General features: G+C 60.4%; 2 protein-coding genes across 3 annotated transcripts in view; one reads left to right on the top strand and one right to left on the bottom strand.

The window, feature by feature from the left end:
- The window catches only part of BAIAP2L1 (BAR/IMD domain containing adaptor protein 2 like 1), a 95,452-nt gene extending 93,382 nt beyond the window's left edge, over positions 1-2,070 (top strand). For both annotated transcript variants that reach the window (XM_028088417.2, XM_028088418.2), the window contains exon 14: positions 281-2,070. In XM_028088417.2, the coding sequence (XP_027944218.1) occupies positions 281-356 (76 nt within the window). In that variant the 3' untranslated portion in view covers positions 357-2,070. The remainder of the gene's footprint in view (positions 1-280) is intronic.
- Positions 2,071-2,255: 185 nt separating this feature from the next.
- Positions 2,256-11,385, bottom strand: BRI3 (brain protein I3). The gene is made up of 3 exons (XM_028088419.2): positions 11,098-11,385; positions 10,423-10,525; positions 2,256-2,672 (listed from the first exon to the last, which is right to left on the bottom strand). Exons 1-3 carry the CDS (start codon positions 11,237-11,239, stop codon positions 2,540-2,542), a joined length of 378 nt encoding a protein of 125 aa, XP_027944220.1. The 5' UTR covers positions 11,240-11,385; the 3' UTR covers positions 2,256-2,539.
- Between the last annotated feature and the right edge of the window lie 436 nt (positions 11,386-11,821).

Raw genomic sequence — 11,821 nt, forward strand, 5'->3', positions numbered from 1 at the left:
GTCTGCCCGGGTCCCAGAGGGAGGAGGCCTGGTCACGGGGGCGATGGGCAACTGAATCCAGACCCTGTCCTAGGTGGCTCTCCCGTTGCAGCATCTACAGTTCTGGAGAGTTCTGTAACTCAGAACTGCCACAGAGAAACGTTCATGTTCACAAAGCGTCCAGAATTTTTTATAGAAGCCATAGATTTTCACAGAGCGAGTAAGAGTAGTTCACGGCTCTTTTAAAATCAAATTTCCATCTCGTAGTATTTCTGTAGCTGCGTTTTTCCTCCCCCTGCAGCGGAGAGAACCCCTTCGCTACCGTGAAACTCCGACCGACGGTGACAAACGATCGCTCAGCGCCCATCATCCGATGAAGGGAGGGCCCGGGAGCTCCAGTTCCTCCGTTAAGTTCTCACTTGCAAAATGATACAAATTGTTCAACGTGCTGTAACTGTTGTAAAGCTTCGCCAAGGGTGCCTGATTTTAATTGTATTCTACTTGAGCAAATCAATGCATTCTCTCAATTTAACATAGTTGGGTTGATACATTTCCATCTTTAAGAAGATAAAGAATAGTTGAGTTGGAAAGAATAGTTATCAACTCAGTCATTTAAAACTTTATGTTCTGTTCATCAGAAGACAGTAAATTTGGTTCTAATCCTTACTGTATCATTTTAAAAATATTCTATGATTTTTTTTTTAATGGCCAGAATAAGGGATAGTCTGTGCTTTCATGATTGGCTTTCTGCACCTGAATGCAGAGGAGACCAGTTTTAGTTTATAAAGCATGTGCTCTCACCCAGCATTATGATGTTTATCCAAAGGAAATGATGTGTAAATTTGCATCTTAGCATGCAAATCATAACTGTAAGCAATATAAATTATGACTTATATAAAATTTAATTTTTTAACTTAAAAATTTTAAATTGGTTAATCAGATGTAGAGCTACCTAAGATGGAGGAATCCCCAAGTTTGATTTAGATGTACCTGTAGAGCGTGCGTTTTGCCTGACCCTGTTACAGCCATGATGTTTAGTACTCAAATAATCCCAAAGCTACTGAGTTTAGTAGTTTGGAGTCACCAGCTCCCCGACTCAGTGGGAAGAACACACCAGGCCGTGCGGCACGTGGGCCTGGCTCAGGGCATCACACGCGTGTGAGGGCCCCACACGAGTGACCCCGGGGTGTTCTCACTGTGCTCGCTGATCGAAGCTGCCCCCGCAGCTAGTGTACTTCATTTCTGAAATCAGATACTGACCCCCCTCCCGCAAAGAGCACGTAGAAAGCCAGGAGCCTGAGTGTTGGCGGCTGGGATGGGATGGTCTGCATTTCATCTGAGACCTGCCATCACAGCCTCAGAACTGGGGACTCTGAGCCAGTGGCCGAGTTTACCTCTGCTGCTGGGGGCTGGGCCCCGTTTTGGAGGAGTGCAATCAGGATGCACCCCCAGGCCATTCGCTGCGTGTGGGCGCAGAGGGCCTTACTTACCGCAGCTCTGTTGGTCTCGCCATAAATATCAACATCCTTCTATAAACTTGAAAGTGGTCACGGTCAAATGCAGGTAGACCAGTGGAAGCGTGTGACACTTCACGTTCTTGGTCCTGTCCTGGCTGCCAGGCGAATCGGGCGACCCCGAGGGCGGAGGAGTCAGACCTACGCGAGGGTCTTCCAGGCCGAGCTGGGCTGAGTGCCACTGGCAAACCGCACGCCTGTCCTGAGGGAAGACGCTCCAGCCAGTAAACCACAGTTCCATTTTGTTCAGTGGTCCACTGCTTCTCTCACCCTCTGAGTAGGAGGAGGGTTCGCAGCAGCTCAGTATTTGCAATGGGGGCGGGGGGGGGGCAGGCCTCCCTGACCTCCGGAGCTCTGCTCTTCGGGCTCCTCCGGCTTTGTGACAGAGACTCTCAGGTGCGGTCTCCGCAGGCGGGCTTGGCTCACCCGATCCGGTCTCGGCCTTCACAGAACGGACTGTGGTGGGCACACGCCTGCCTCACCGAGGAGGGGAGGGCTCGCCTCAGGTCCTGGGCACAGAGGTGCGTGCTAAGTAAGTGTCAAGGTATTAGGTTTCGTTATATTAATAAAAATTTGGAAAGCACTCTCTTGAGCTGTGACTGTCTACGGAGGACTAGATCAAGACCTGCCAAGGAGCTGGATGCTGCTGAAGCCAGGTGATGGGTATGTTCTAGTCTGGTTACAGAAAATTTCAACGTGTAACACGAGTTTGTCTATACAAGTAGCAGTGTGCACACGCTGAAGACGCAGAACCAGGTAAACAATGGTATGAATCTCGTTTATTTAAAACAGTATTTCTCAGCTTTCTCAAATTGAAGACTGCAAAAAATAAAAGCAGTGCTTTACTGAGCTGTCATTCACCCTGGAGCAGTGCCGCTGTGTCCCCACGCTGTGACCCCTGCGCCCACGAAACTACAGCTCATGCCCTCTAGCCCACCTCGCTTTACAAAACAGTCCTGAAAGCTTAATCAAATAAAGCTACTGTACACAACATTTACATTAGAAAAAGACAGCTGGATGTAGGGAAGCCGGGTGTGGTGTTCCCGTTAAGTGAAGTTTGCTCCACAGTTGGGGCATCTTCGCTTCCTCAAGGCAAAACAGCAGATGAACCCAAATGGGAACAAGATGATGGCCAAGAAGATGCCCAGGAAGGTGAAGGAGTCCTCCAGAACCCCGACTCTGTGGAGAGAAGAGAGGGGCACTCGCGTTAGGGCCCCTGGCGCGTCAGTGACTGTGTCCCCAGAAGCCGTCTTTGCCCCTCCAGCAACGAGCTCGCCGGCCTGCTGCGCGTGCCGCTTCGGGCCCGCTGCTGCTGCTGCTGCTCCAGAGCGGGGAGGGGAGGGCAGTCAGCAGAAGGAATCCTCGCTTGTAATGACAACGTTCCCTTGCCACGTTACCTACCATGTTTCCTCCTGCGCTACAAAAGGACAAATAAGAAACAAATGCTAGTTTCTATAAAAATTCTTGTCTCTCTGAAAACTAGACCCAGAAAACCGAATCATTTTAGGGTATTTTTTCCCCACTATTGAAAAGTTTTATTCTTCCATCCCCTAGACGGAAATTCCAAAAACTTCTTTGTTTCGGGAGAAGGTTAAAACAGATTTTACTGAAAGATTAAAATCAGCCAAATTCACGGTGTCTATAGGAAGACCGCTTATCTTGAGAAATTTAATGCTTCTTCTTCACAAAGTCAAGTTTACCTTCAACGTGCGTCACACACACGCCGAGGGCTATCACCCCAACCATGTGTGAGGAGTGTAGGTTCAGTGACCTGTCACCACTCACATTCCAGAGTCATTTTCAAAGGCAGGAAGCAGGAGCCTTGCGCTCAGCTCTGCCACTGCTTCTTAGGCTACTTCTGGAAAGCTCTGGACACAGAGCTGAAATGAAAGTGGTAACCGCAAGAGCCAGCTCAGCCCTAATGAGCAACGTTTCACATTCCGGAGAGCCAGAGAAAGTCGGTGGAAACAAGTTCCTCCCCAGGCGGCCAGGGACACCTTCAGCCTCGTCCGCCACGCTGTGAGCCGAGGGCCTCTGTGAACAAGGCACTTCACCAGAATTCACCAGAACAAATATGCCAAAATCAGCCGGGCCGACGTACTGAGAAGGAAGGAGGGACTTCAGGGAGGGTGTCACTCCCTGCTGCACTCCCGGGGCCTGCCTGCCTTCATGGGGTGGACCCCACTCCCAGGCCACCCCCATTCACCCCAGCTGCCTCCGTGTCCCTGAAGCCACTTCCTCCTCTACCCACACCTCAGCTCCTTTGTCTTCCAACGCTGCTAAGGATCTCCTGTGCCCACAATGTTCTGGAGGCAGCTGCTTCTCGTTTTGCCACCGTGTGTGCAGAGGAGGAAGGTTCAGCTTAACAGAAGGTCACGTGTCAAGGTGAAGCACCCAACAGAAGACTTCCTCCACTTCAAATGCCGCACCTGCCACGGCCGCCCCTTCTGAGCTCCACTCCTGCCCACGCTGGGCCACGGCTCCAGCCCGCACCCCCCAGCTGCGCAGAGAGCAGGCACAAGGCTGAGAATCGTGGTACTTGTAAACTAGACTCTTAGGAAGCCTGGCTTTCAACTGCTTAAAGAAAAAGTCACACTCGATGCCCGCTTCCCTTCCTACCCCCTCAGGAGGGAGTTGCCTAAAATGTCTACAAAGGACAGTGCCCTCTAGCGGCACTTCCCAAGGGGCTTGTCCTAAAACACCAGTTCCCCTGATAAGCTCTGCAGAAAAAAAAGGACTTTTTTGATTAATTTGAGGAAACTCTTCCCCCTGCCCTGGAGTCACAGTGCACAGTTTAGGAAAGGCCCTGAGAAGTCCCGCAGTAAAGACCCCTGTTGAACTGTTTCAGCCGGCATTTCTCAGACTGACCTGTGTGCTGCCCAGTCAGCCTGCACCCAGGCAAGGCCGGATCTGAGGGCAAGCTGATCAACAGGCCTGAATTTACACCAGCAGAGTTACCTTTTCTTGTCTAGACTGCTATGAAAGTCTTGTATTAGGAGTCCCCTTTCTAAGGACTGCCAAGGTCGTCGGGCCCCCACATTGTTCCTTGGCCCTCCTGTGGCCGCCCCTGCCCGTGGGCGTCCAGACACAGCTGTGCAGAGCCCACCCGACACCCGCCCCCCCTTGAGAAAGCATCAGAGGTCATGCTACCCAAATCAGGGGTGAGGCTTCAGGGAGACCCTGGGCCACACACGGGGACAGGAACGCACCTGCTCTGTCCACAGTCCTCGCCAACAGCTCCTGCAACTACGGCTGCGAATCAAGCCACTTTCAGACCAGCTAGAGGCAGCCAGGCGGCCCTGGACCACTCAAGAGCTTTGGTGCCACCCAGTCCCACCCACAGCTGAAATCCCAAGAATCACATCAGTTCACAGGGTCGGTTAGAATGCCCAAGGAAACAAGCGAGGACAGAAGTGAGCCAGGCCTCACAGATGGGTCGCAAGCACCAGCTGAGAACCTTCCAGAGGAGCCTGCCCTCTGAAAGAGTTAGGAGTGTGCCTCGCCCAGCATCCCCCTCAGGGGCGAGTGGGGCCCAAGGACCATGACTACCTGGCTGAGCACCTCCCAGGCCGGACACTCCGTGTCATCCCACTTAAGGATCAAAGCCATTAAGCAGCACAACCGAGAACCCAGTGTGTCTGCTCAGAGGCTCCAGATGTCCAGGAGGAGGCTGGGGCCAAGGCATATCCTGCTGTCCTCAGTGCCTGGGGCAGCCCTCTGAGCCCAGCGCAGTGTCCCCACAGCGGGGGGGGGGGGGGGGGCAGGAGCTACGGGTGCTGCCCAGCACACCTCCCTACATGAACCCCCCTGTCGGAGGACAGGCAGCTGTCGTGGGCAGCTTGCCCCAGCTGCCTTTTCCCGGGTGCTCCGCGGCCCTCAGCTGAAGAACTCGGGGTGCGCGGGGCGGGGGGGGGGACACACACCCCCAGGTCCTCCGTGCCCGTGAGGCCGGGAACCAGCCCTGCCCAAGCACGAAGCTTCCCAGTGGCCCCCACACCGTCTGGGCCCAACACTCCCCTTGCTCTCGGCCCCTGGAGGTGCTCTGGAAACTTAAAAGGCAGAGCAGTGGCCTCGCGGGCCGACTAGGTGCCCCCCCCCCCCCCCGGGCTTCCCAGACACAAGAACACAAGCCCTCGCTGCTCACACCTGCCGTGCTTTCCGTCCACAACTGTCCCATGCTCCGGCCGGGGCACACCTAGCCACCTGGGCCGCCCGCCGCTCCGTCCTCCGTGGGGAGCACCGTCATGCATTGGTGACCCTGCGCCTACCCCCCGAGGCCCTTGGAGCCAGGGCCCCAGCTCTCCCCGTCCGCCTTCACCCCACTCTAAAGATGGTCTGGCCACTGGTCTCGGAAGAGCAGGGGCCTTTCTCTTCAGGGACGAGGGACCGTCCCTGCCGGCAGGTCCATGAGCAAACCACCCGCCACGGGGCAACAACCCGAACCCAACACGCTTTCACGCATAAGGAACAAAGGGACAGCCAGGCCTGAGAGCCTCCAAGCACGGGGTCAGCCCCCGGGCACCACACCTGCCACCCCAGGAGTCCACGTCCCCCTTCCAGACGGTAAAAGGCTCTGAAAGAACTTTTTCATAGGTTTGTAGCAAACTCTCCTGGCAGCCACCTGTGACCCGAACTAACTCGTGGCCACGTACGGTCATAATTCATCCACTGCACATGAATATTCACGTCCTGCTGCAAAAATATTAATGTTCTCACCATGGGTACTGCCCCAGACCCCAGAAACAATGCTGGCATAATTTACAGTTTCTAAAGATCCAGAATCTTCTGAATTGGGAAACACAATCTGATCTCTGGGCCACTTTTGATGGAGCAAGACTCCAGGCTGCAGAGCAAACCTGTCCCCAGCGCCTGTCCCCGTGAGGCACCACAGGAGGGAGGGGACGCCCCGGGACAACCCTGACGCAGGCTGCCTCCCGCCCGTCTCTCCCAAATGGCGTCACAGGCTATTTCTCTCCACAACCTCCCCCCCCCCCCCCGCCCCGAAAGGCCCCAGTCAGCTCAGAACGAGCTTCAACTCTCAACCGGCTCAGAATCCACACTGAGCGGGCAGCCCCCCAGAGCCTGGAAGCCGCACCCCGTTCTTGAGCAATCCGCTGGGGGGGGGGGGGCGGGCAGGGAAGGATGTGGAAGCTGGAGAACCTGGGAACTGACAAATTCTGAACACGCTCATTTAACTCCTGGCTCTGACCCTACGGAGAAAGTGGCCACTGGGCATCTGTGCAGAGCAGGCCTGGGCCAGGCTCTCGGGCAGCGAGGCAACAGACCGGCCACCGAGGCCCGAGGGGAGTGAGCACTCGGCTGCCCCGGGGACCAGCCATCCGCGAACGGTGGCCCCCACACGTCCCTCCCGCACGTCCCGTAACTCCTCCCCCCACCCCGCCGGCCCTCAGGGCCACAAGCTCCAGCAGCCCTCGGTGCATCCCCAGTTACGCACTCAGGGCGGCATGCAGCCCGGGGGCAGCCCCCAGACCGGCCCTCACTGGAAGGCCGAGTCTCAGGGAAGAGGGAGCAGAGGACTTCCTCCAGGTGGCCTTCAGCGGGAGCCAAGGCTTGGGGACCAGATGCCCAAAGCACCCAGCCAACCCGCTCATACCGCACCCACTTGGGAGGCGCCTCTGTATGGCCTTGTGCTTTCCCAGGGCCTCCACTACACATAGGCACAGAGGGTAGGTGCCCCAGGGACGGGGGGTGGGGTGCACTGGTTGCGGGAGGAGCTGCAGAGCACCCAGGCCTACCGGAGGAAGCCCCCGGCATTCCTTGGGGTGCTCCCATGAGCTGCGCACCCTGCCCAGCACAGCCCAGGGCACGAGTCCCAGCTCATCCGGGTGCTGCCCCCTTCCCCCCCCCCGCCCCCCGTCAGGCTGGGCAGAACCCACAGGACCGCGGCCCTGGGCAGGGCCCATCCTGGCGGCCTGTTTTCCCGCCGGCCCAGGCCCGGCGGCTGCCTCAGGGCAAGGCCGGAGCGCTGGTTTTGTGGTCCTAGACGCCGGATGAGCTGGGGCCCCCCCGCCCCCTGCCCGCAACCCACTGACCAGACCCCCTCCTCTCAGGACCCCTCCACACACCGCACCCCGTCCCCCCATGCCCTGTGTCATACCCTCAGCCTGCCTGGAGCCTCTCTCTCGGCTGCCAAGGCCCCACTCATTTCTGGATCGCCTTGTACCCCTCGGGTGACCCCCAAAACTAAGTACCAGTGACACCCAGCCAGTGTCAGTGGGGAGCCCCGGGCAGGCCAGGCTTTATGCACACTCTGGCCTTTGACCCCTTGCTGCACAGGGAGCCTTCCCAACAGGCGGCCCCACGGCAGCCCGGGGTGAACCGAGCTGGGCCTGGGCTCCCAGACTCTGGGGGCTGCCACCTCCCCTCACCCTGCACTGAGGGACGGCCCAGCCCCCCCCCCCCCCCCAGGGGAGGACCAGCTTCAGAGAGGCCAGGGCCTGGCCAGAGCCCTGCCCGGGCAAGATGGCGCCGAGTCCAGACAGACGGGTGAAATGAGCACGCTCCTCTGCTGGGCCCCCAAGGAAAGCTTTCTCATAGCCCACTGGAAAGGGAAGATGGGGTCAGGCTGCTTAAGATGAGGGCCAAGTGACAAGTGACACAGGCCTCTTACGCCAAGCCTCCCTCAGAAGGAATCGCAGACGTGTGACTTGGGCAAATCCCTGCCAAACTACCGGGAGGGAAGGGGACAGAGCCTGGCGGGCTGGACGGAAAGGGAGACAGTGTGGTCACATGACAAGTGGCCGTCTCCCAACTCCAGATGCCAGACACTGGCCTCGCTGGACTGTGCCCCAGGGGCACCTCTCCACTCTCCCCAGAGGGGAGCCGCCCCAGGGCCACGCACCCGCTCCCCGAACCACAGGAGAACCTCCGTGGGAAGCGCCCGGCCTCTCCCTCCTTCCCGCTGCCCACCTCCCAGGTCCCCACTCCCCCGCCCGCTGCCTAGGAAGCTGGCCTCCCGGGGCCAAGGGGCTGCCCACTGTCCAGCAGCAGAGGGCACCACGGGTGGAGGGTGGGGACGCTCACACACGAAGCACCCAGGTGCTGGGGGGAGCCCTTCCTGCCAGCACCCATCTGCCTCAACGCGCAGGCCAAGAGCGATCATGGGGCCGGGCCAAGAGGGAGTCCGCGCGTTAGCTCCCAACTCAGTCCCCAAACTTGCTCTCAGAGCACCCCCTCCTCACTGCTACCACCCAGAGGCAGGGAGGATGGTGATCCCGACATGAAAAGCCTGTCCCCACTGCCGGCGCCCCACACCTCGGCCTTCAGGCAGCCGACCGCGATCCAGATTCTGCAGGAGCGGGGCCCTGGGACTCTGTCTGCAGAAGCCACAGGCCTCCGAAACGGCAGGGCTCCCGCCGGAGGGGGGGGGGGGGCAGGAAAGTGCTCCCCACCCGGCAGCCACGGGGGCCTTGCCGCTGGTCTCTGAGCACAGGCGCTTGGTCCAGGAAGGGCTTCAAGGAGCACCCCAAAACACCCCCACTTCCCAGGTGGGAAAACATGGCCGGGATCTGAACGCAGCGCCTGCGGCAGGCTGCGAACCGGCTGGACACAACACTCAGCCGTGGCCCGGAGACGCTGAGATCCCCGCCGGACTGCCCCGCCCCAGACACCTTCCTCCGCTCGGGAGATCACGCAAAGATTCTCCCGCCCAAACACAGGCCCTTGGAATCCTCCAGCTGGCCCGGGTGGGGGCAGAAGGGCTGAGCACCCAGCGCCAGCCTCAGAGCCAAAGACAGCAGGGTTCCCATCACCCACCTCTGCACACAACCCCCCGAGACTCCCACTCGCTCTCCTCACAGGCGACCGAGCCCTGACCCCGCCAGCCAAGCAGCCTTCGGGGAGCCCCCAGGCCACGCCCCTTCTTCCCACCTTTGTGCCTTCAAACCCCAACAGCTGTGACGCCCCCAGATGCCCGTGGCGAGAATGGTGTCCAGGAGGGTGCAAGTCATCTTTCCCCCAACCCCTGTTACGTTTCCCCAAAGGCTGTATCAGAAGACACACCTGTCCTGAGCCGACAGACAAGGTCCCCGGCCGGCCCACAGCCCTCCCCCTACTAGGCTCTGGGAGTCCAGCGTCCTACCCCCCATCTCTGTGAGGCCCTCCCCCTCCCACACAGTTGACCCCTGTGACTCTGAAATCTTTAACTTCCCCTTGACTCTGCTCCCGACCTTCCAGATACACCTTGGACGTTAAGTCTCGGTGTAAGCCGGCGTTTCTCAATTCCATTTCAGACTTCAACTTCCTCCTCCCCGACAAGCTGAAGACCTGCACTCGTGCATCAAGCAGGCAAGGACCGAGTCTTATCTGAATGGGAACCCGCGTGACCCACGCAGAACAAGCTTGGAGCTAGCTGCAGCTGGGACCCTATAAAACCAGTTGCAAGACCCTGGAGGCTTTGGTTTGAGAATACGAGAAACAGCTCCTGCCCCACACAACGAACCAGTGTTCCCATCCTCCTCCAGCCAATGGCCCCGCGCCGTGGATGTTGCTCCCCTGGCCCTCCTGGACCTCGGGATCCTTGGACACACCGGCCATCTGAGTCAGGGCTCTCCTGACAGGGCACTTCTCGCTGCCCTTCCCGGTAAAAGGCAACCTTCCCCCACCTTCAAGAACCAACTGCAGGTTCCAGAACCAGGGACACCAGGTGTTAACATTTCTGCATCCCACTCATCCAGGACTCAAGGGCCCCAAAACCACTCAACTCCGCAGGAAAGGGAACCCCTCCCCGATGACCCATGAAACAATGTGAGACCTAAGGACAAACGAACCCACTCTTGCCCACACCGCAGGTCAGCTGCTTGTCCCAAGACTGGCCCACCTCCCGGCGAGTCTGCCTTCCTGAGGCTCGCGGGGGGGGGGGGGGGGGGGGCAGTGTTCCCCCCCACCCCACCCCCGGCCTGTGACATACCTGCAGACTGGGCAGCCTCCAACGACAACGATGGAATTGGCAGGGTACCTGGTGACATTTCGACTGTGGATGTTGTAGACCCTGGGATGGTGGGTGGGTATCCCTGTGGGCAGGAAGGCACATCAGAAAGGGGCCGGGAGGAAAACCGGGAAGTTTGAGGGCTACTTCTCCTGGCGGCCCCCCGTCCCGACACCCACCCCGCCCCCGCACCCGCACTCATCCTTTCCAAAATCCAGACAACGGCCCGCCTCCACTAAGTGCCCGTTATGGGCTTTACTGGGTGCTAGTTTGCAGAGAGCACCTGGCCAACGAAGTTAATGGGAAACCGGGCCGCGGCGCTTCCCGGGATGGGCGGGCCCAGGGCTCGCGACCCCCCAGGTCGGCGGAGGGCCCGACAGCGGGCTCCCGGTGCGGGAGACTCCCCAGCCACCCCCGTCCCCACGAGCTCGGCGTTCCCGGCCCCGGGGCAGCCCCTCGGCAGTGCCCGCGCGGGGGTTCCCCCCCCCCCCCCGCAGAGCACGGCCGGGCCGCGCCCCCCGCCACAGCGGTGTCCGGAGAAAAGTTGGTTTCGGGGTTAAAGGTCGCCAAAGGACCGGGCCCAAAGTTTGCTCCCGGGGCCGCGGGCCCGGCGCCCAGCCCCTGCCCCGGCCCGCAACCCCCGGCCGCCGGGCGCACCTGTGACGAGGTAGGGGTAGGGCGGCGGCGGGGGCGCGGCGGGGATGGCGCCGTAGCCGTGCGGGCCGCACGCGAAGTCGCCCTGGCCGGCCTCCAGGTTGTAGGCGGGCGGCCGCTCCTGCAGCAGGGGCTTGTGGTCCATGGCGGGCGGCGCCCACCGCGCCCGGCCCGGCTCCCGCCTGGACTCCCGCAAGGACTCCCGCTCCCGCGCCGGCTCGGACTCGCGCGGACGCCCGGACCCGGCGGCGGGACCCGCTCCTCGCGGGCGGCGGCGGCGGCGGCGGCGGCGGCGGCTGCGGGGCTGGGCCCCTCTCCGAGGCGGGCGCCGCGGGCTTCCCCTCCGCGCCTCCCCCCGGCCAGTCACAAGACCCGGGTCACGTGGCGCGGCTCCCGGCGGGGGTGAGGCGCGGGGCGGGGCCGGCGCGGCGTCTTAAAGGGGCCGTGCCAGCCCCGGGCCGCCCGGTCGGCCACTTGTCGGCCTTGACCGCGCGCGCTTCCTCGCCCCGGTTCCACGGCCACGCAGACCGCCGCCACGAGGAGACTCCGCGCCACACACACGACTACAAGGAGATGCCGCACGGGGGTCTCGACCTTTATGGCCCGCGGACTCCGCCCCTTCCAGCGCCTGGGCCCGCCCCACCCATCTCCCAGCGGAGACCCCCTTGGCCCCGGGGGAGATCCGATCGCCCGAACCCACTCACCACGGGGAAGGGCAGGGGCCCGG

The sequence above is a fragment of the Eumetopias jubatus genome, unplaced genomic scaffold (assembly GCF_037043125.1).
Source record: "Eumetopias jubatus isolate StellerSeaLion01/CBP00866 unplaced genomic scaffold, mEumJub1_p1.0 scaffold_12, whole genome shotgun sequence".
Taxonomy (NCBI): Eukaryota; Metazoa; Chordata; class Mammalia; order Carnivora; family Otariidae; genus Eumetopias; species Eumetopias jubatus.